The sequence below is a fragment of the Phyllobates terribilis genome, unplaced genomic scaffold, assembly GCF_046119375.1.
Source record: "Phyllobates terribilis strain yellow unplaced genomic scaffold, ASM4611937v1 Scaffold_2__4_contigs__length_985480577, whole genome shotgun sequence".
In the NCBI taxonomy this organism is placed as follows: domain Eukaryota; kingdom Metazoa; phylum Chordata; class Amphibia; order Anura; family Dendrobatidae; genus Phyllobates; species Phyllobates terribilis.
The window spans coordinates 453,960,963-453,985,824 of record NW_027362762.1 but is presented as its reverse complement, the minus strand read 5'-3'; the positions used below and the strand labels follow the sequence as shown (position 1 = coordinate 453,985,824).

Here is a 24,862-nt window from a genome sequence, read left to right as displayed (position 1 = left end):
ACAGACATTGTGGGATTCTGGTTAGTAAAGAGGTGATATCGGGTGCAGAGTGGTAGATCTGTGTGTCATCAGCATAGAGGTGATATTGGAAGCAGTGGGACTCTATGAGCTGTCCCAGGCCGAAGGTGTAAATAAAGAAGAGTAGGGGCCCTAGGACTGAACCTTGGGGGACTCCGACAGATAGTGGGCGAGGTGAGAAGGTGGTGTGTGAGTGGGAGACGATGAATGTCCAGTCTGTTAGGCATGACGAGATCCAAGATAGGGTCAAGTCTGTGATGCAAAGAGATGAGAGAATCTGTAGTAATAGGGACTGGTCCACTGTGTCAAAAGCAGAGGACAGGTCCAGGAAGAGGAGGACAGAGTAATGTCGCTTGGGTGTGGCTGTTAGTAGGTCACTGATGACTTTAGTAAGTGGTCAAAGAGGAAGCAGGAGGAGAGGTGGGAGGATAGTTCAAGATGGATGTGCTGTTCCAGTAGTTTTGAGGCATTGGGGAGAAGTGATATGGGGCGATAGCTAGAAACCGGATCTGTCAAGGGAGGGCTTTTTGAGGATGGGTGTGATTGAGGCATGTTTGAAGCATGAGGGGAAGACACCAGTTGTTAGAGATAGGTTGAAGAGATGGGTTAGGGTAAAGGCTGTGGTGAGGTTTGGGATGAAGTGGAATGGGATTGGGTCGAGTGCAAAGGTGGTGAGATGTGACCTTGAGAGTAGAGTGGAAAGTTGATCTTCTGTAATGGTGGAGAAGCTGGTTTTGGAGTGGGAGGGCTTAGTAGCTGTGAGGCGGGGCTGTGGGGTTTGTAGGCCGAAGCTTTCTCAGATGTTATCAATCTTCTGCTTGAAGAATGAGGCAAAGTCTTCAGCTAAGATGAGAGGAGAAGGAGGAGGTGCTGGGGAACGCAGGAGAGAATTGAAGGTGTTGAATAGCTGCTTAGGGATGTGCGACAGGGAGGAAATGAGAGATGAGAAGTATGTTTGTTTTGCTGCACTGAGTGTGGACTTGAAAGTAGCAAGGGACTGTTTGAATAGGATGAAGTGCTCATCGCAGTGGGATCTTTTCCATCTACGCTCAGCAACTCTGGAAGCCCACCTCAATTCTTTAGTCAGGCTGTTGTGCCAGGGTTGCCTGTTGATTTTGCGAGCTTTGGTATGTGTGAGAGGGGTGACCGCTTCAAGAGCTGCACCTTTTGTGGTGTTATATAAAGCGTCAGCAGCATCAGCGCCATGCAAGGAACTTATGTCTGTAAGAGGGAGAAGGAATTCAGAGAGTGAGTGTAGATCAAGGTGTTTAAATTTCTGCGAGGGTGTGCAGGTTTGTGGAGTAGGGGTTGTGGACCTGGGGAGGTGAGGGAGGAGAATGTAAATAGGTTTTGGTCAGACAGTGGGAGAGGTGAATTAGAAAGGTTAGATAGGGAACAGAGGCGGGTGAAGATGAGGTCCAGTGTGTGGCCATCTTTGTGAGTAGCTGCGGAAGACCATTGAGCGAGGCCGAAGGAGGAAGTTAGATAGAAGCTTAGAGACAGCTGAGAGCTGCATATGTCCACTTTTAAGGCCAGTAATGGCAAAAAAGTTTCACATCACCCAGCAAGCAATCTACAATACAATTGGTGCAATATACTACGCAACCTGCCTATGCAGACGTATTTATGTCGTCTTAACTTCAAGGTAATGAAAGTCTGCATAAGGTAACACGTAAGAGACATAAAAAATGCGTCTCAGGAGGAGGACACCTGTCAAATCCCTACCGAGACACTTCAAACTACACCATGACTGCGATGCCAACCTCTTGAGAGCTTTTGATATTGACTGGATTTGGATTGACTAATGTGGGGGTAATTGAAAAAGGAATTTAGCTCAATTGGAAGCAAGATGGATCATGAAAATACCAAATGGCCTTAATGAAGTTATCAGCTTTGCTCCTTTCCTGTAAGGTATATATCTTGTCTTTTTAGGGTTTTTAAAATTTGTCTATGTACGTTTTTTTTATTTTCTTATATCTTTTCAGGCACCTTTCGGCTGCTCCATGACTGGATCCACATTGGGGCTGATCGTTTCATTCCTGGACTTTCCTGTATTCTATTGACACAGTGGATTGCCAGCTTCTTTGAATTGGTTTTCTAATTAACACAAAAGAAGAAAAATATTCATGTGTATCACTCCTAACGTTTGTCCATTTCTTTAGGATTTTTGTGGGTCTAATTCTGACCCTTTTTCTGCCCTCTCACGGTAATCACTTTAAGGCCATGGCCCCACTATCAGTATTTGGCCAGTAATTTTTCTGAGGACTAGGAGCCAAAACCAGGAATGGGTGATAATATAAACAAGGCACCAATTCTCCATTTATCACCCACTCCTGGTTTTGGCTCCCAGTCCTGAGAAAAATTACTGACCGAATACTGGCCAAATACTGATAGAGGGGCCATGGTCACACACACACACACACACACACACACACACACACACACACACACACACACACACACACACACACACTTCCCTTGCAATGTACATATATATTATACCAGATTTATATACGTTTTTTCATGTATAATCATTATATTCGTCGAAAAATATCTTTTATATCATTGTGTAAGAAGACCCAAAAAGTAACAGAGTTGAGATCTCCCTTATGTACTTTTCTACCACAAAAAAATTCCTCTGCTGTATGCTCTGTATAAGGAAAACTTTGATTATATGGTAAAATAAGTTATCTACTTTTTGTATACCTATTATTGTTAAAAGAGAGGATAATTTTTGATCCTTGATACCAACATTGAGGCTTTATAACACTTTATTCACCAATATCCTTCACATTTTTTTCACTTCAATTTTGTATTAGTATTTATTTTTTCATTATTCATTTTTATATTTTTCGTCACTTATCACTCAGTTGCTTATTTACTTGTTTATTTTCTATTTATTATTTTTTATTCTTATTTGTTTCACTTTATTTCTTCATCATTTTCATTATATTTTTTTGTTTTTATTTACTTTCTTTCTATTTAGTCCTTAATATATTTCAATTTTTATTTTCCATTTATTAATTTTTCTCTTATTTTTCTTCATAATGTGTTGTCCAGTGTAAACCTTTTCTTTTCACAGTGTGTCCTAATAAACACTTAGCACAGATATCACTTTATTGTACTTTTCAAATGTCTTGTGTGAATGAATTTGTGCCACAATATGCTGCTCACCAGGCACTTAATGTATATCCCCTGTGTGAATGGATATCATGTCACAGTATGTTATACATTTACTTCCATGCTCACAGCCCACCTTTAGATTTATGCAGTTTCCACAATTGTTATCAGTTTTAGCCGACCCAGGATCCATTATTGAATCTAGGATACTTACCTCAAGCACGTTCCAGCGACGTGGCCTACCACATCCCGCTCTGCCCACGGTCTCTGTGGTGATGAGTCTTCTCGAACTCGTCTCCCCCTACCCACACCTTGATGTGTGATGTGGGTGGAGGAGATGATAGATGCAACTCGGGGGTTCCGGCAGCAGCGTGGATGGTGGGAGCACTGTATGGAGCCGGAGCATAAAATGGCCGGTGCCTTGGCCCTGATGTCACCCCCTCGGAAGAAGCCATATGCAAAAAGCACTGCAGGCGTGTTCTTCTCTGGTTTGCCCTTCACCTTGGATTTGCCTCTTAATACTTTTTTTTTTTTTTTTTTTAAATGCCCTACAGCTAATGCTGGACTTAAAAGGCATATTCGGATTTACAGGGATGCTTGTATTTATTAGATTACTCCACTGTGGTTTTTATTGTAGGACTTGTTCCACTATTTACTCTGGATAGGATCTTCTATCCTGGGACGATCTGCCTCCCTTATACAACCCCTGGCAAAAATTATGGAATCACCAGGCTCGGAGGATGTTCATTCAGTTGTTTAATATTGTTGAAAAAAAGCAGATCACAGACATGGCACAAAACTAAAGTCATTTCAAATGGCAACTTTAGGGCTTTAAGAAACACTAAAAGAAATCAAGATTAAAAATGTGGTACTCAGTAAGGGTAATTTTATGGAATCACTAAATTCAGAGGAAAAAATTATGGAATCACCCTGTAAATTTTAATTTCCAAAACTAAGACCTGCATCAAATTAGATCTGATCATTAGTCTGCATCTAAAAAGGAGTGATCACACCTTGGAGAGCTGTTGCACCAAGTGGACTGACTTGAATCATGGCTCCAACATGCGAGATGTCAATTGAAACAAAGGAGAGGATTATCAAACTCTTAAAAGAAGGTAAATCATCACGCAATGTTGCAAAAGATGTTGGTTGTTCACAGTCAGCTGTGTCTAAAATCTGGACCAAATACAAACAACATGGGAAGGTTGTTAAAGGCAAACATACTGGTAGACCAAGGAAGACATCAAAGAGTCAAGACCGGAAACTTAAAGCAATATGTCTCCAAAACAGGAAATGCACAACAAAACAAATGAACGAATGGGAGGAAACTAGAGTCAATGTCTGTGACCGAACTGAAAGAAACCGCATAAAGGAAATGGGATTTACATACAGAAAAGCTAAACATAAGCCATCATTAACACCTAAACAGAAAAAATAAGGTTACAATGGGCTAAGGAAAAGCAATCGTGGACTGTGGATGACTGGATGAAAGTCATATTCAGTGATGAATCGCGAATCTGCATTGGGCAAGGTGATGATTCTGGAATTTTTGTTTGGTGCCGTTCCAATGAGATTTATAAAGATGACTGCATGAAGAGAACATGCAAATTTCCACAGTCATTGATGATATGGGGCTGCATGTCAGGTGAAGGCACTGGGAATATGGCTGTCATTACATCATCAATAAATGCCCAAGTTTACATTGATATTTTGGACAGTTTTCTTATCCCATCAATTGAAAGGATGTTTGGGGATGATGACATAATTTTTCAAGATGATAATGCATCCTGCCATAGAGCAAAAACTGTGAAAACATTCCTTGAAAGAAGACACATAAGGTCAATGCCATGGCCTGCAAATAATCTGGATCTCAATCCAATTGAAAATCTTTGGTGGAAGTAGAAGAAAATGGTCCATGACAAGGCTCCAACCTGCAAAGCTGATCTGGCAACAGCAATCAGAGAAAGTTGGAGCCAGATTGATGAAGAGTGCTGTTTGTCACTCATTAAGTCCATGCCTCAGAGACTGCAAGCTGTTATTAAAGACAGAGGTGGTGCAACAAAATACTAGTGATGTATTGGAGTGTTTTTTTGAGTGTTTGTTTTTCATGATTCCATAATTTTTTCCTCAGAATTAAGTGATTCCATAATTTTTCCCTCTGCTTGGTTTGAAAAAAATTGCTCTTACTGAGTACCACATTTTTAATCTTGATTTCTTTTAGTGTTTCTTAAAGCCCTAAAGTTGCCATTTGAAATGACTTTAGTTTTGTGCCATGTCTGTGATCTGCTTTTTTTCAAGAACATTAAACAACTGAATGAACATCCTCCGAGCCCAGTGATTCCATAATTTTTGCCAGGGGTTGTATATGCGTTATGCCTTATAATCTGTACCTCATACATAGTGTGTCCTATATACACTGCTCACAAAAATAAAGGGAACACTTAAACAACAGAATATTACTCCAAGTGAATCAAACTTCTGTGAAATCAAACTGTCCACTTAGGAAGTAACACTGATTGACAATCAATTTCACATGCTGTTGTGCAAATGGAATAGACAATAGATGGAAATTATTGGCAATTATCAAGACACTCAATAAAGGAGTGGTTCTGCAGGTGGGGACCACAGACCACATCTCAGTACCAATGCTTTCTGGCTGATGTTTTGGTCACTTTTGAATGTTGGTTGTGCTTTCACACTGGTGGTAGCATGAGACGGACTCTACAACCCACAGAAGTTGCTCAGGTAGTGCAGCTCATCCAGTCATCCAGGATGGCACATCAATGCGAGCTGTGGCAAGAAGGCTTGCTGTGTCTGTCAGCGTAGTATCCAGAGGCTGGAGGCGCTACCAGGAGACAAGCCAGTACACCAGATGTGGAGGGGGCCATAGGAGGGCAACAACCCAGCAGCAGGACCGCTATCTCCGCCTTTGTGCAAGGAGGAACAGGAGGAGCACTGCCAGAGCCCTGCAAAATGACCTCCAGCAGGCCACAAATGTGCATGTGTCTGCACAAACGTTTAGAAATCGACTCCATGAGGGTGGTATGAGGGCCCGACGTCCACAGATGGGGGTTGTGCTTACAGCCCAACACTGTGCAGGACGCTTGACATTTGCCACAGAACACTAGGATTGAGTCGCCACTGGCGCCCTGTGCTCTTCACAGATGAAAGCAGGTTCACACTGAGCACGTGACAGAGTCTGGAGACGCTGTGGAGAGCGATCTGCTGCCTGCAACATCCTGCAACATGACCGGTTTGGCAGTGGGTCAGTAATGGTGTGGGGTGGCATTTCTTTGGAGGGCTACACAGCCTTCCATGTGCTCGCCGGAGGTAGCCTGACTGCCATTAGGTACCGAGATGAGATCCTCAGACCCCTTGTGAGACCATATGCTGGTGCGGTTGGCCCTGGGTTCCTCCTAATGTAGGACAATGCCAGACCTCATGTGGCTGGAGTGTGCCAGCAGTTCCTGCAAGATGAAGGCATTGAAGCTATGGACTGGCCCGCCCGTTCCCCAGACCCGAGTCCAATTGAGCACATCTGGGACATCATGTCTCACTCCATCCACCAACGTTACGTTGCACAACAGACTGTCCAGGAGTTGGCGGATGCTTTAGTCCAGGTCTGGGAGGAGATCCCACAGGAGACCATCCGCAACCTCATGAGGAGCAGGCCCAGGCGTTGTAGGGAGGTCATACAGGCACGTTGAGGCCACACACAATACTTAGCCTCATTTTGACATGTTTTAAGGACATTACATCAAAGTTGGATCAGCCTGTAGTGTGTTTTTCCACTTTCATTTTGGGGGTGACTCCAAATCCAGGCCTCCATTGGTTAATAAATTTGATTTCCATTGATGATTTTTGTGCGATTTTGTTGGCAGCACATTCAACTTTGTACAGAACAAAGTATTCAATGAGAATATTTCATTCATTCAGATCTAGGATGTGTTATTTGAGTGTTCCCTTTATTTTTTTTTGAGCAGTGTATTATATTTGGACTCATGTCCCTAGTTTTTTTTTCTTAGTACATAATCCTCTCATTTGTAGGACTTGTCCCACAATTTATTTGGATAAAAAAAAAAATCCCCCCCAGAGCTAACAAGGAGTTATCTTACCTTGTTTAACCTTAACACTATCAGTGTAATGTGAGCACTTATTTAAAATATACAGTGCAGACCAAAGGTTTGGACACAACTTCTCATTTAAAGATTTTTCATGACTATGAAATTGTACATTCACACTGAAGGCATCAAAACTATGAATTAATACATGTGGAATTATATACTTAACAAAAAAGTATGAAACAACTGAAAATATGTCTTATATTCTAGGTTCTTCAAAGTAGCCACCTTTTGCTTTGATGACTGTTTTGCACACTCACACTCTTGGCATTCTCTTGATGAGCTTCAAGAGGTAGTCACCGGAAATGGTTTTCACTTCACAGGTGTGCCCTGTCAGGTTTAATAAGTGGGATTTCTTGCCTTATAAATGGGGTTGGGACCATCAGCTGTGTTGTGCAAAAATCTGGTGGATACACTGCTGATTATTCAGTAGGACTGACTGTTAGAATTTGATTTGTATTATGGCAAGAAAAAAGCAGCCAAGTAGAGAAAAACTAGTGGCCATCATTACTTTAAGAAATGAAGGTCAGTCAGTGTGAAAAATTGGGCAAACTTTGAAAGTGTCCCCAAGTGCAGTTGGAAAAACCCATCAAGCACTACAAAGAAACTGGCTCACATGAGGACCGCCCCAGGAAAGTTAGACCAAGAGTCACCTCTGCTTCTGAGGATATGTTTATCCGAGTCACCAGCCTCAGAAATCGCAGGTTAACAGCAGCTCAGATTAGAGACCAGGTCAATGCCACACAGAGTTCTAGCAGCAGACACATCTCTACAACAACTGTTAAGAGGAGACTTTGAGCAGCAGGCCTTCATGGTAAAATAGCTGCTAGGAAACCACTGCTAAGGACAGGCAACAAGCAGAAGAGACTTGTTTGGGCTAAAGAACACAAGGAATGGACATTAGACCAGTGGAAATCTGTGCTTTGGTCTGATGAGTCCAAATTTGAGATCTTTGGTTCCAACCACCGTGTCTTTGTGCGACGCAGAAAAGGTGAACGGATGGACTCTACATGCCTGGTTGCCACCGTGAACCATGGAGGAGGTGCTTTTCTGGTGACACTGTTGGGGATTTATTCAAAATTGAAGGCATACTGAACCAGCATGGCTACCACAGCATCTTGCAGCAGCATGCTATTCCATCCGGTTTACATTTAGTTGGACCATCATTTATTTTTCAACAGGACAATGACCCCAAACACACCTCCAGGCTGTGTAAGGGCTATTTGACCAAGAAGGAGAGTGATGGGGTGCTAGGCCAGATGACCTGGCCTCCACAGTCACCAGACCTGAACCCAATCGAGATGGTTTGGGGTGAGCTGGACGGCAGAGTGAAGGCAAAAGGGCCAACAAGTGCTAAGCATCTCTGGGAACTCCTTCAAGATTGTTGGAAGACCATTTCCAGTGACTACCTCTTGAAGCTCATCAAGAGAATGCCAAGAGTGTGCAAAGCAGTCATCAAAGCAAAAAGGTGGCCATTTTGAAGAACCTAGAATATAAGACATATTTTCAGTTGTTTCACACTTTTTTGTTAAGTATATAATTCCACATGTGTTAATTCATAGTTTTGATGCCTTCAGTGTGAATGTACAATTTTCATAGTCATGAAAATACAGAAAAATCTTTAAATGAGAAGGCGTGTCCAAACTTTGTACTGTACATATATAGTTTGCTTCCCAGTATCTGTCCCCTGTTTTTGTCCAACATTGATCAATTCAGTTTATTATTGATCATCTTATAAATGTGAAGTTAGCTTAGGGCAATTATGGCTCTTGAATATTGGCACTCTAGTAAAGTCAACCTCTGCTTTAAAGGGAACCCATCATGTGATTTGTAGCATCTAAAATGGCCCCAGTATGTTGATAGTGATACAATGTGCATCACTAACACGCTTTTCTCATTAAAATTGGTTCTGTAATACTTTCCAAAAACCACTTATATCTTACCTGTTCGTTTAGTCATAGCGATGTGCTTCATTGCGTTCAGTCAGGGTTGTTGCCCCTGACGCCATTTGAATGCGCCGATTTTAATGAAAAAAAAAAAAAAGCGCGTTAGTGATGCATGTTGTATTACTAACACATTGGGGACAGTTTAGATGCTACAAATCACATGACAGGATCCCTTTAACATCTCCTAATCATGTCTGATGTAAAAAAACAAAATCTGTCTTTAGTAAAGCTTACTGAATTTTATTTGTGGCTGTTTTACTCTTGGTATTTTTTGTAGGTTGCATAGTTTTTCAGGAAGGACTTTCACAATTCGGTCTAAATATAGTTTAAAAAAAAAACATTTGCAAGATTAGTCCATTTTTTTTATGTTCAATAAATCAGGTCAATAATAAAAATTGTTGCAAGTGTGCAATTCTTCAATCACGCAAAAGGCAACATATGTTATCAGAAATTCAAACCTGCTGGAGACAGGAGACAACCCATTTAAGCCTTCTTGGAGTTAGGCCCATACCCTCCTCACAAGCAGAGCAAAAATGGCCACCACACAGCACTGGACCATGTGAACAGATCAGGAACGCTCACTTTTTCATGAGATCCAAGACAAAAGACTGAGAATATATAGGATGCAACACATTATGTGAGCAAAGATTGCAGTGTCAGGATGCTACATTGCACAGTAATAAAAAAGTGAATTATCACACCGACTCAAAAGGCACTAAAAATATAGATAACCATAGGTGGAAGATCATTTATGAAAGGAAGAAAGGCAATCATAAATGGAAAAAACTTTATTAAATAGATTTTGCTTGCAAATATCACCCACAAAATCAAGTTCAGTAAGAAGCATGACACCATTTAAGACTTTCAATTGTACGAGGTGCAGAATGTGCATGTAAACACCTGTCTGTGACCATTTCACTCCACCCCACCATCCAAAAAAATCCCCCCCCCCCCCCCCACACTATTCACCGATCGCCAGCCACCACTTCCTGGGTCTCCGCCTGGTCTATGTATCCTGTCCTCTAGCGAGAACTTTTGATGTAAACTTGGTCTACAGCGATGACTTCTCAATATAAGCATGTCTGCTGCAGCCAAGGAGACCAGGAAAGTGGCAGCATGTGTCGGGTAAGGTAATTATTCTTTTATTTTTTTATTTTAGACCATTCTAAGCTTGTAGTGAACAGTTTTAAGAAAAAGGACAACCCCTTTACTTGTGCATGTTACTTCTGACATTTTCAAGACAATTTGTTACATTTCTGAGGAAACAAAAATTGGCACTTCATGTCATCATAAGGTTGAGACTTTTTTTTCCCCCCACGCAGTTACTTAACACTAGTTATGGTCCGCTGCACTTGCTCTAGGAGATAAAGTGAGATTGCGGACTGATGTGTGCGATATTATGATCAGCAGGATTCGCGGCAGATTCATAGTTGCAGATTGTCACTTCATGGCGATGTGCCTGTAAATAGAAAATGTGGCAATTAATCCAAACACATTAACCCTGCATACTTTACAGTTTGTTATTTTAAAAACACAATTACTGTTTAACATTGGAAACAAAATATGCAAATTACCTCTTCAGGTAGAGGACTACTCTAGTGCCACCTATTGGAAGTAGCAATCCTAAGTCACTATCAACCCTTTAGGGAGCCTTGCAATAGGACTTAGAATAAAAGCCAAACCAGAATCTCAATTTGCAGACACTGTTTTGGGGTATTGCCCCTCATCAGTGCAAAGTGTGAGATTTAGTTTGGCTTTATGAGAGGCTCCTTAGTGGGATCTAAGGGGGCAACGTTACTCCTTGTGGAGAGTGACATGCCAAGCCTGGGATGCCAATGTGAGGAGACTTAAGCCTTACAATGCTCTTCTGGGAAAATATGCAAATTGCCTCTTCAGAGGGGAAGAGGACTAGAACAATATAGTGCCACCTAAGAGAAACAATGGCATGAAATGGATCCAGTGGACAACATCTATTTAGATGTACAAAACAAACCACAGAAAAAAAAAAAAAAAAAAAAAAAAAAGGGTCTAGTCATGGTTCCAAAGTGGGTTCCTATTATTTTAAGGGTAGAACTGTACGGTGACCTCTGCAAAACAGCACCTGTGGTGTGCAGAGGGGTGGAGGGACTCAATAGTCAACAGCACTCCTGCTGCAAGGTTAAGGGGGAGGGGCGCATATATTGGAAAATCTTTTTTGAAAGCAAAATCTTGGGTCCAGCGCCGAGCCTCTGCCCTGGTGCCTGTAGCGTTGACGTCACAGCGACAGCCAGCCATTCAGTGAGCTCAGCAGCTCATGAAGTCTACATTGCCGGAGACACTGAGCTCAGTTGTCCACGGTGTTGACAGCTGCAAAAAAATAAACACTGGGAACAGCACTGGACTTAGGAGGGCGAGTAAAGCAGAGTTTGCTTTTTTTAACAGGTTACAGGTAAGACTTTTCTTAAAGGAGACAACCCATTTAAGCCTTCTTGGAGTTAGGCCCATACCCTCCTCACAAGCAGAGCAAAAATGGCCACCACACAGCACTGGACCATGCGAACAGATCACGAAAGCTCACTTTTTCATGAGATCTAAGACAAGAGACTGAGAATATATAGGATGCAACACATTATGTGGGCAAATACTGCAGTGTCAGGATGCTACATTGCACAGTAATAAAAGTGAATGATCAAGCGGTGACTCGAAAGGCACTAAAAATCCAGCAGGTTTGGATTTCTGATAACATGTTGCCACTTGCATGATTGAAGTCACAATGTAACCACAGCTTTAGGATATCGAACCATTTTCAGTCTAACCTCATAGAAAAGTGAATCACAAAACTTTATTGTACGGCAGCAGAATAGTGTAATTGGCCAACGTTATGCACATTCTACATACCAATCTAACAAACCACATTTTATTAATAAAGTTTTGTTCCTTGAAATTCTGCAGCATATTTGAATTTCTATTTACCTCGGTCCATTCTCCTCTTAAACCAATGTAGTAAATCTTGGTATTTTCAGCTCCAAAATTTTTAGAAACATGGATAGACAGATGATATACACTTGAAAAGCGAGAAATTCTGTAGAAAAAAAAAAAAAAAAAATGAAGACGACGTTTCACAGGTTAAACACCACCACAAAAACACAAGCAAGCTTACTACCCCATTAATTCACAAAATTGTTTTTTTTTTTTTTTTTTTTTTAGAAAATTTCTCGAATGGTAGCTGTTTGACCATGCGATGTCCCTTTAGCAGTGATTAGTTTCTAGGTTCATTCAGAAGTTAACAGATTTGGACTGTAGTCCATCACCCAATTTCACCTCTCCTATAGGAAGAAATTTCATCCTAGTCACTGCAGAATTTGTGGATAACGGAGCAACACAATAGCGTTCCGTATGATGCTTCATTCCCCCACAATCTTATGCCGTTTTTTCTTGGGCTTGTATATATGTATTATATATAAAAAATAAATTAAATGTTAATCATAAAATTAAAAAAAAACTATAAAAGTGTAAACCCTTTATGACATGATTTTCCTCCGCTTCTTCCAAGAGCCATAACTATTATTCAGTCAAAATAGCCGTATGAGGACTTGTTTTTTTGAGGGACGAGTTGTAATTTTGAATGCCACCTTTCATTCCACCACATCGTGCACTGGAAAACAGGATTTAAAATCCAAAAAAAGTGCAGTTCCACAACTCATTTTTGTTTTTTTAATTACCATGTTCACTTTATGGTAAAACTGACCTGGCAATATGATTCTCCATGTCAGTGCAAGTATGCAGTTAAAAAAAATAGTTTTTTTTTGCTTTTGTCGCCATTTTTCCGAGACCAGTAACGTTTTCATTTTTCAGGATATGAAGCTGTGTGAGGGCTTATTTTTTGTGCCCCGAGCTGACTGATACCATATTGGGGTAGATACGATGTTTTGATTGCCTCTTATTGCACTTTATGGCAAAGCTGCGGCGGCTAAAAAACCCATAATTTTGGCATTTCAAATTTTTCTCGTTTTTACCGATGAGATTAATTTTCTTTTTATTTTGATAGATCAGACTGTCACGAATGCAGCCAAATATGTATTTTTTTAAATGAGAAAAAGGGGGGTGATTTGAACTAGTGTTTATTTTATTTATTTATTTCCACACTTGACTTTTTGCTTATCTGTTAGTCCCCTTAGGGGACTTGAAGCAATGATCATCTGATCGCTTGTGCTACACATAGCCGTGCATCAGCACTGCCATGTATAGTGAAAATCACAATCTCCCATGAACGCCAGCCTTGGGCTGGGTTTCACAGAAGGATTGTAATGACAGGCACAGGCGTCATCAGCAGACCCCTGGCTGTCATGACAACCCATCAGCAACACGCAACCACATCGATGGGAATGTGTAACGATGAGCCCCCTGCCAGCACATGTTAAATGCCACTGACCACGGCTGTTAACAGATTTGACGAGCAATCATGTGCGGGAGAAGGTATGAGCTTAGTGTGGAAACCCGCATCAAAGTCAGGGACACGACAAAAGTCATATCCTGAACGGGTGCACTTATGGGTGCATGTGATCCAAATTTTGCATGCAATCACAGCATGCAGCGGTTTTTTTTTTGTCTTTTCAGTCCGATCAGAGCTAAAAAACAAACAAACAAAAAAAAAAAAAAAAAACCACACAGACACAATCCTGGAACAACATTGGACTGAATGCAATCTGATTTTTTTTTTTAATCGATCGCATTCGTCCGATTTATTCGCAGATGTGGGAGGGGTGGCGCAGGCGAGTCCTGTCTGACAGCTATCTCTGCATTCACATGCAGCAGATTTGTTGAAAAAAAATTCTGCAACTGAAAATCCATCCTATGCACCCCAAGGTGGTAATCTATGAAACAAACAACTGGAACTGACAAAAAATTATATATACACACACTGCTCAAAAAAATAAAGGGAACACAAACAGCTTATAACTCCAAGTAAATCAAACTTCTGTGAAATCAAACTGTCCACTTAGGAAGCAACACTGATTGACAATCAATTTCACATGCTGTTGTGCAAATGGAATAGACAATAGATGGAAATTATTGGCAATCATCAAGACACACTCAATAAAGGAGTGTTTCTGCAGGTGGGGACCACAGACCACATCTCAGTACCAATGCTTTCTGGCTGATGTTTTGGTCACTTTTGAATGTTGGTTGTGCTTTCACACTCGTGGTAGCATGAGACGGACTCTACAACCCACAGAAGTTGCTCAGGTAGTGCAGCTCATCCAGGATGGCACATCAATGCGAGCTGTGGCAAGAAGGTTTGCTGTGTGTCAGCGTAGTGTCCAGAGGCTGGAGGCGCTACCAGGAGACAGGCCAGTACACCAGGAGACATGGAGGGGGTGGTAGGAGGGCAACAACCCAGCAGCAGGACCGCTACCTCTGCCTTTCTGCAAGGAGGAGCACTGCCAGAGCCCTGCAAAATGACCTCCAGCAGGCCACAAATGTGCATGTGTCTGCACAAACGGTTAGAAACCGACTCCATGAGGGTGGTATGAGGGACCGACATCCACAGATGGGGGTTGTGCTCACAGCCCAACACTGTGCAGGACGCTTGGCATATGCCACAGAACACCAGGATTGGCAAAGTCGCCACTGGCGCCCTGTGCTCTTGACAGATGAAAGCAGGTTCACACTGAGCACATGTGACATACGTGACAGTCTGGAGAGCGATCTGCTTCCTGCAAAATCCTTCAGCATGACCGGTTTGGCAGTGGGTCAGTAATGGTGTGGGGTGGCATTTCTTTGGAGGGCCGCACAGCCCTCCATGTGCTCGCCAGACGTAGCCTGACTGCCATTAGGTACCGAGATGAGATCCTCAGACCCCTTGTGAGACCATATGCTGGTGCAGTTGGCCCTGGGTTCCTCCTAATGCAGGACAATGCCAGACCTCATGTGGCTGGAGTGTGTCAGCCCGCCCGTTCCCCAGACCCGAGTCCAATTGAGCACATCTGGGACATCATGTCTCACTCCATCCACCAACGTTACGTTGCACAACAGACTGTCCAGGAGTTGGCGGATGCTTTAGTCCAGGTCTGGGAGGAGATCCCACAGAAGACCATCCGCAACCTCATCAGGAGCATGCCAAGGCGTTGTAGGGAGGTCATACAGGCACGTGGAGGCCACACACAATACTGAGCCTCATTTTGACTTGTTTTAAGGACATTACGTCAAAGTTGGATCAGCCTGTAGTGTGTTTTTCCACTTTAATTTTGGGGGTGACTGCAAATCCAGGCCTCCATTGGTTAATAAATTTGATTTCCATTGATGATTTGTGTGTGATTTTGTTATCAGCACATTCAACTTTGACATATTCTCATTGAATGCTTAAATCTGTACATTCATTCAGATCTAGGATGTGTTACTTGAGTGTTCCCTTTATTTTTTTGAGGTGGATATGTATACATACACACACTCTTGGTGTGAACATACTTTGTTATTTTCCTTCTATCAAAAGGCATGGACACCTTCCTAAACATACTCTATGATCACTGAGGTTATTTATGGGTAGACACGTGAGATCATACGTACTTTGTAGGATATTCTAGTTCTCCTGTGGTGTCAACATGAAGACTGAAAACTTGATCAGCTTCCCTTCCAGCATCGTCAAAGCTCATGTGAGGAATGTTCTTAAATCTGGAAGAGGCATGCATAATATAAAGAAACTTGTTAGAAATAAAACAACTGCAGTTAAATTCTACAATTTTAGAAGAACCAAATCTCACATTTCACTCTCATGCACACTTGTCTTTTCCAGCATCTCTGCACTTAAAGAAGCACTCCCATCAAAGTTTTTAATTCCTCGCTTTTCTCAGCTCTTTGGAAACAGGAAGTCTCTTTTCCCTGCATTTATCATTCCCCTTTTCAACTCCTGACCCAGCTGCCCCTTCCTCCCCCCTGCCAGGGACTTTTGCAGCAACTTCTGGCTCATACAGGAAAAATTGACCTCCTGTAAATATCTAATATAAAAGAGCTATTACTCGATGTTACAAGACCTAGACAGATCCTGAAACTAAGTTTAATATTAGTTATTCCAAGCAGGAATTTAAAAATATATAGCATTAAACATTTTATTACCCTCATCACAATCTAGTGCTACTCACAATCTAATTTCTGACGGGTGCTCATCGCTATCCTCTCCAATGAGAATAATCCCTTTTAATTTCACATTGCCAGTGAACCTAACAAAGAGAGCAATGGTGAATAAAAGGCAACAAAACTTAAAACCCTCTAAATAATAAAACATACTCACGGGATGTTGAACAGCAATTCTGCATCATCATCGCTTTCTACAAACTGGACAGACAAGAGTCATATTAAACTCATGCAAACTCCAATTCTGCTTATATATTTATACTGTACAGCTTTATATGTAGTTAGATTCAGAAATATTTGGACAGTGACAAAATCTTCATGATTTGGGCTCCACATGCCACCAATTTGGATTTAAAATGAAAACCACTAAGATGCAATTGAAGGAGACGTTCAGGTTTAATTAGGAGGGGCGGAATAAAAAATATCCTTTGAAACGTGTAGGAACTGCAACAATTTTTCTAAAAACCCTCCTCATTTCAGAGGCTCAAGAGTAATTGGACAAAATTACCTTTACCATAAATAAAAAAGTGTTAATTTTTATTACTTTGTAGAGAATCTTTTGAAGACATTGACGGCCTGAAGTCTGGAAGCCATAGACATCGCCAAACGCTGGGTTTCCTCCTTTGTGATAGTTTGCCAGGCCTTTACTGCAGCTGACTTCAGTTGTTGCTTGTTTGTGGGACTTTCTGCCTTAAAGGGAATCTGTCACCCCCTGGAACCTATCAGACTGCTAATATGGGCATACAGGTGGTAGAAATGTGAATCTATACTTACCTGTATGGCCCATATTAGGTGTCTGGTTCCTGTGTAATTGCTTTTTAATTAACTTATTTCTGCTAAGCTTCGCGTTCCCCCAGACACCAAGAAATGCCCACCTACTAGCACTCTTTCCATACTCACCTCACCTGCACGTCCTAGGGCCCTGTGACGTGCAGGGGAGGTGCGGTGAGTATTAATGTTTAGCACCTTGTGGTGAACCCTCTGTATTTGCTCTCATGAAGTCTTCTCTTTATGGAAGACTTGGACTGAGACACCTACTTCCTGGAGAGTGTTCTTGACTTGGGTGGATGTTGTGAAGGGGTTTTTTCTTCACCATGGAAAGGATTCAGCGATCATCCATCACTGTTGTCTTCCATGGATGTTAGGGACTTTTTGACTTGCCAAAGCACAATTTTTTTTTTTGCAGAACGTACCAAACTGTTGATTTGGCCACTCCTAACATTTCGGCTCTGATGGCTTTTTTTTTTCCCTCTTCAACCTGATGGTCTGTTTCTCTTAAATTGAAAGCTCCTTTGACAGCATGTTGTGGGTTCACAGCAAGTGTTTCCAAATGCAAATGCCACACCTGGAATCAGCACCACACCTTTTACCTGCTTAATTGATGCTAGATTAATGAGGGAATAGCCCATTAAAAAGCTTTTAAGATAGTTGTCCAATTACTTCTGGTCCCTTTAATAAAAACATAAGAAAAGGTAGCTACATATTAATACCTTCACCCCCAGGCCAATTTCTGTTTTTTTTTTTTGCTCCACTTCTTCCCAGATTGACAGAGACATTTAACAGGTTAACAGCTGCGGGTGGACCACGATTCCACTCGCGGCTGTTCGGGGCACATAACAGCTAATCAGATCAGCTGCCATATCCCCGGAAAGCTGCAGGCTCATCGCCTGAGCCCGCGCCAAAGGAGACCCAATATGTGCTGCACATGTACGGCACGTTGGCAAGGGGTTAAAAACCTGTAATTCCTAAACCCTTACTCCAATTAGGATATAAATACCCTCAAATGAAAGCTTAGAGTCTGTACTTCAAACCCATATTGATTATGTATCTTGAGTATGTTTTGGTAAACAGCTAAAATGCCAAAACATGTGTCACTGTCCACACATTTCTGGATGTAACTATCTACGTCCAGCTATCGCCCCATATCACTAATCCCAACCAAGCTTCAACCCCCTACCACTGAAACTTCCCCAACCAAAGTTACAAATGACCCAATTACTGCCAAAGCTTACAGACAATTCTCTATACTACTCCTATACCTGTCCTCAGCCTTCGACAGTCAATTGTCTCATACTACAAATCCCTTCATTCCTTTGACCCGGCCCATATCTGGATATCCTCATAGATAACCAAGTTCACATTTAGAATCACCCATTCCCATACTATTTCTTCATCCCATCCTCTCTGCTGGTGTCCTTCAAGGCTCTGTCCTGGAATACCTACTCTTCTCCATTTATACCACTGGCCTAGAACAAATCCTAAACTCCCATGGCTTCCAGTAGTACCACTTCTATGCTGATGACAATTCTACCTCTATAGTCCAGATGTCATCTCACTGCTGTCCAGAATCCCAGAGTGTACCGGCAGCATCCTCTTCCTCACTGCCATTCCTAAAACTCTGTGTGGACAAAACAACCTAATTTCCTTCATTTCACTCAACACCACTGACCTTTTAACTCTGCTGCTCGATTAATCCACCTCTCCCCTGACTACTCTGCCAATCCAGTCACTAACTTTCAATTACCCAACAAATTCAGTTTAATAGGCCAACAACCTACAAGGCCATCCATGATTTGTCACCCCCAAACATCTCCAACCCAACTTCCCAATACATCTCTACATTTAATCTCTGGACAAAGTGTCTCCCAAGATTTCTCCAGAGCACTTCTCCTCCCCTACTCCCTGGAAGTCACTAATTCAGCATATAAGATTGTCGTCCACAATCAAGACCTTCAGATGCAACCTAAAAGCTCAGCTTTTCAGGAAAGCCACCAGCCTGCAATAGTCTTGCTGTCAACTCATTAGCACTGGGCATTTTTTTTATATTAATGCCATTTAGTAAATGTCTGCATTTTATTTTTTTTTTTAATAAAAAGGTTAGGCCCAAACACGCGATCGGGAACCTGTTACCTCAAAACACCATTTACCTGCAGATACAGGGTAAATCTGCAGGTAAACAGCGTTTCAATGCTGCCTGGCCACCTTACTGCAATTGCGTCTACTTGGTGAACATGACCTTATTTCCTCCCGGAAGCCGCTTTCAGTCAGAAGTATGTACGGAGTAGCAACAGCCATCACTTACTATAATAAATATGAGTGACGGCTGCAAGTACACCCTGGCACTTTGATAGTCTGAACAGATGGGCTGCAGAGCCAGCTGAGGTGTCAATCTAAGTGCCAGGGTGTACTTACAGCCACAGCTCACGGCATGGTGAGTGATGACTAACCACTATAGGCACGCCCCCATGACTGAAAGGCAGCAGCTGCTGGGAGGAAAACGTCATTTTCTCCCAGTAGCCGCATTTTCAGTAAGGTGCTCGGTCAGCATTATAATGCCATTTACCTACAGATTATTCCTATGTCTGAGAGTAAACTGTATTTTCCAAGGTGACGGGTTCCCCTTCAGCTCACACATAAGCAAATCATGATCTCTTATTTCATGTGGACACCAAGTATAGTGTGCAAACAATCATACTGTGCATAGCTACAAGCTGGAAAGTCCCAATAGGTTAGAATAAGTCACATGGTACATGACAACTAGGGAAGGAGTGCACCATTTTGGAAAAGAGCATGCCACCACTGTGTGCACTTCAGCAATACAACTAGTATACTGGAAATGTGCAACTGTGCACGGATTATAGCTAATCGGTGTCACCATAGATAGGAGCACATCTGCACCAGTGATTATTAAATGACTGGCACTTTAATAAGTCACATTGGGACAGGCAAGTATCCAAACCAAAGTTATAGAATGATGATACGGGCAGTGTTCTTATATGACAGATGCGAGTGCTAGAACGCTTATCACTGGGCGATTTTTCATTTCTGCTCTTTTGTCGTTTCTTCTCCTTCCAATAGCAATAATTTTTTTATTTTTTATTTTACCCCATCAACATCACCATATGACAGCTTGTTGGCAGCCTAATTCTCCAGGTCAGTACAGTTATGGCAATATTACAGGCAAGGGCTTTATTTTTTTGGGGGGTGGGGAGAGGAGTGCTCATCATTATACACATACACGAGCAGCGTTTTCTTTAGTAAATTCAAGTCTATGGAAAATACAGCCTTCTACTTTGCTAATCATAAATTCCAGGTCCCAACAATTTGACCATATCTATGGCCATCATAGTACAGGTGTTATACATAAAGAGCCTACACTGTCATCCATCACCAGAAGATGCACTATGGGACAGTTTCTAACGTAAAGGCACTTTACAGCAGGTATACAGGGCATGATTGGTGCACCATACTTTGTGACCTGCATAGCACAGCTATTGTCCATAAACATTGGCCTATACAGTCATGAGCTACCTGGAGGCGTACCACATGACTCACCTATGGGGACTTGGCAACAAGTAACTATGCATCAGTAAAATCAGTACACCATTCTTGTTCTCCACTTGGAACAGGAGATCAGGATCTGGTGATGGGCGAGCTCAAGTGTTTCACTATAAACAAGGGATTTGATGAACAACAGATGTGGTGAATAGTTTTAATACTTTGTATACTATTTTTTGTGCTACAACAGGCAACGTGTTAAGTCATATGAGAAGTATTATACACAAGCACTGGATCATATCCATCTGCTAAGGAGTGCTAGACTGATGATCAGCTACTGTCTCAGGGCTGCACAAGAAGTACCGGTCTGTTCACCATCAATGTTGGTAAAAAGTCCAAGGTTCAGACTCAAGGCTGGCGGTTTGTATACCAGTTATGGTGAAGGGAGCGCTGGAGTAAGATGCGCCACATTTATTAAGACGTGTCCTCACTCCAAGTCATCACATATGAGGCCGATGAAGTCAGGAGACCAGTGGTCAGAGTACAGATTTGTGAAACCACTTAACAGAAATAGAATTTAAAAAGACCCAGTCATCAGGATCAGGCATGTGCATAAAGGCATTTTGCTTAATAGGTACCTTCACTGTAGAAACCTGCAGCCTGTTATTCGTTAATCACCAATAGAAGTTTTGGTGCAATAAGCTGTTCGTGTATTGGGGTGGGCAGGGGCTTCATCTCTGCCATGGCCCCTCAGCAGCCTCTGGTATGTCTCTTCATACGGTTAAATTCCACACAGAAGCTGCCCTAGCCGCGGACCCCACCCTAGTGCAGATCAGTCTGATTGAAGGCTTCAGTAAAACGGTGTCAGCGCATGCGCACATTAACCTCCTGATTCAAAGACGAACCAAGATCTCAATCTGCGCGTGCATCACCACCATTTTCCTGAAGCCCGCTACTAGATCTGCGCATGCACCACCACAGGCGTCATTTTCCTGAAGCCTGATGGAAGGTTAATGTGCACATGCGCCGACACAATTTTACAGAAGCATTCAACCAGGTTGAGCTGCACAAGCGCTGCCCGCGACTAGGACGGCACAGAAATTTAAACAGTGTGTAGATATTTACACCAGCTGAGGGTCCGTGGCAGAGATGAAGACCCTACCCACAAGCCCGCCCCGATGCATGAACAACTTAAAGCACCAAAACTTATATTGGTGATTTAAGAATAACCAAGCTGCGGATTTCTACAGTAAAGCTACCTGTTAAATCAGCAGTACAGGGCTTCTAGGTCCATATCTTTAGTTTATCATGCCTGATCTGAGGACAGGGTCTCTTTAAGGGGGAAATTCAGAGAAAATGTATCCTGATAAAGCAAGGTGGAGTGGCAATCAAAGCCACATGGCCAATAATACCAAACATGCCTCCAAAATCAGGCTAATGCTTACGGTTAGAAAAGCGGTCACCATTTTTGGCCGCAGTGTCAGGCCTTACCATATCATTATATACTAAGGTACTCATGTGAGATCAGACTGCCTAACCAACCATTATTTCATGACTAATCCTGGTGGTGATCAGTATGGAGTCACCTACATTCACTACAGGACGCCAGTATATAAATGGGAGGAGACAAGATGGTGGACTTGTGATCTATGTTGTTGCCCATAGAAACAACAGCTTTCACTTTGTAATAACAGGTTGCTAATGACAACGTTCATTTTCCAGTCACCAGCTTGTACACATGGCTGAACACGTGGTCATGTAGCGGCCACCTGACAGCACACACTACAGGATAGGAGAAGTCAGTCACCCGGCTCCGGTCTCCGCGCTCTTCCCAGGCCTTGAACACTCCCTTCCCGCTCCCCTCCAGGCTTTCATTCAGGCACTGCAGCTTGTGCAGGTCTATCTTCTTGTAGAGTCCGTACTCCAGGCCGCGCTCCGGGGTCTCTACCCGCTCAGCCCCACAGGAGCAGCCTCCACCATGACTGTGCCCGTGCGACATAGTCTCTGCTTTCAGAACGTGTACTCGGCCATCTTGCTACTCCTCTAATATATACTCCCCCACTAAGCGGCCATCTTAGTACTCTCAGGAACGCCATCAGCTGCAACCAATCCCAGGCCGCTATCGCACTTGGCGTCTGACCTCCTGATGTAAAAGCTCTACACATGCTGACTCCTCGTCACCTGCAAGGAAAGACGGGTGAGAGGCACCTTACTGCACAGCTAAGAATAGCTGCCAACATGGCGGGTCAGAGGGAGAAAGTGCCCCGGGTCTGCCACTGTGTGGGACGAGTCAGAGTACAGTATGGCTGCAGATGTCTGATATCATGTAGTAACTCCACTGCTGAACCTACAGCAGAGGAGGCGCCATAGTGATAACTACAATAATATCTACACACCCTGCTATCCTTATCAGTGTCTACCCACACCGCTATCCTTATCAGTGTCTACCCACACCGCTATCCTTATCAGTGTCTACCCACACCGCTATCCTTATCAGTGTCTACCCACACCGCTATCCTTATCAGTGTCTACCCACACCGCTATCCTTATCAGTATCTACCCACACCGCTATCCTTATCAGTATCTACCCACACCGCTATCCTTATCAGTATCTACCCACACCGCTATCCTTATCAGTGTCTACCCACACCGCTATCCTTATCAGTGTCTACCCACACCGCTATCCTTATCAGTATCTACCCACACCGCTATCCTTATCAGTATCTACCCACACTGCTATCCTTATCAATATCTACCCACACTGCTATCCTTATCAATATCTACCCACATCGCTATCCTTATCAATGTCTACCCACACCGCTATCCTTATCAGTATCTACCCACACCGCTATCCTTATCAATATCTACCCACACCGCTATCCTTACCAATATCTACCTATACCTCTATCCTTATCAATATCCACCCATACCGCTATCCTTACCTATATCTACCCACATCGCTATCCTTATCAGTATCTACCCACATCGCTGTCCTTATCAGTATCTAACCACACCGCTGTCCTTATCAATATCTACCCACACCGCTATCCTTATAAATGTCTACCCACACCGCTGTCCTTATCAATATCTACTCACACCGCTATCCTTATCAATATCCCCACCCACACCGCTATCCTTATCAATATCCCCACCCACACCGCTATCCTTATCAATATCTACGGACACCAATATCCTTATCAATATCTACCCACATCGTTATCCTTATCAATATCTACCCACACCGCTATCCTTATCACTGTCTACCCACACCGCTATCCTTATCAATATCTACCTACATCGTTATTTTATTATTTATTTATATAGCGCCATTGATTCCATGGTGCTGTACATGAGAAGGGGTTACATACATAATACAGATATCACTTACAGTAAACAAACTAAAAATGATAGACTGGTACAGAGGGAAAAGGACCCTGCCCTTGCGGGCTTACATTCTACAGGAACTAGGAAGGAGACAGTAGGTTGGGGGGGTTGCACTAGCTCCTGTGTTAAGGTGGCAGCAAGAAAGGTCGTGGCAGGCTGTAAGCTTGTTTGAAGAGTTGGGTTTTCAGGTTCCGTCTGAAGGATCCAAATGTGAAGGCTAATCAAACGTGTTGAGGCTCAGAATTTCATAGGATGGGGGATATTTGGGAGAAATCTTGGAGGTGATTGGGTGAGGAACAAATAATTGTGGAGGAATATAGGCAGAAATTAAATTTATGGGATCAAATAATTAAAAATTGGCGTTTTGAGAAGTACAAGTCACCCCAGTCTGTGATGATCCCCCAGAGCACCACCAAATCCATTATCATCAAATGGATAGAACATGGTACCACAACAAACCTGCCAAGAGAGGGCTGCCCACCAAAACTCTCAGCCCAGGCAAGAAGGACATTAATCAGAGAGGTAGCACAGAGACCAAAGGTAACCCTGAAAGAGTCGCAGAGTTCCAAAGCAGAGACTGGAGTATCTGTCCATATGACCACACTAAGCGGTACACTCTATTTAGGTGGCCTTTATGGAAGAGTGGGAAGAAAAAAGAATTTACTTACAAAAATTATAAGGCTCGTTTTCAGTTTGCCAAAAGACATGTGGGAGACTCTCCAAATGTATGGAGGAAGGTGCTGTGGTCAGATGAGACCAAAATTGACCTTTTTGGCCACCAAGGTAAACACTATGTCTGGCACCAAACCAACATAGCTCATCACCCCAAGAACATCATCCCCACAGTGAAACATGATGGTGGCAGCATCATGCTGTGGGGATGTT

The 24,862-nt window shown here is 42.6% G+C and overlaps 1 protein-coding gene across 1 annotated transcript; it reads right to left on the bottom strand.

The window, feature by feature from the left end:
• Positions 1 to 10,162: 10,162 nt before the first annotated feature.
• PITHD1 (PITH domain containing 1) lies at positions 10,163 to 22,674 on the bottom strand. The gene is made up of 6 exons (XM_073665624.1): positions 22,401 to 22,674; positions 16,473 to 16,516; positions 16,324 to 16,401; positions 15,752 to 15,856; positions 12,158 to 12,266; positions 10,163 to 10,664 (listed from the first exon to the last, which is right to left on the bottom strand). The coding sequence occupies exons 1-6, from the start codon at positions 22,590 to 22,592 to the stop codon at positions 10,563 to 10,565; spliced, it is 630 nt and encodes a 209-aa protein (XP_073521725.1). The 5' UTR covers positions 22,593 to 22,674; the 3' UTR covers positions 10,163 to 10,562.
• Positions 22,675 to 24,862: the final 2,188 nt, after the last annotated feature.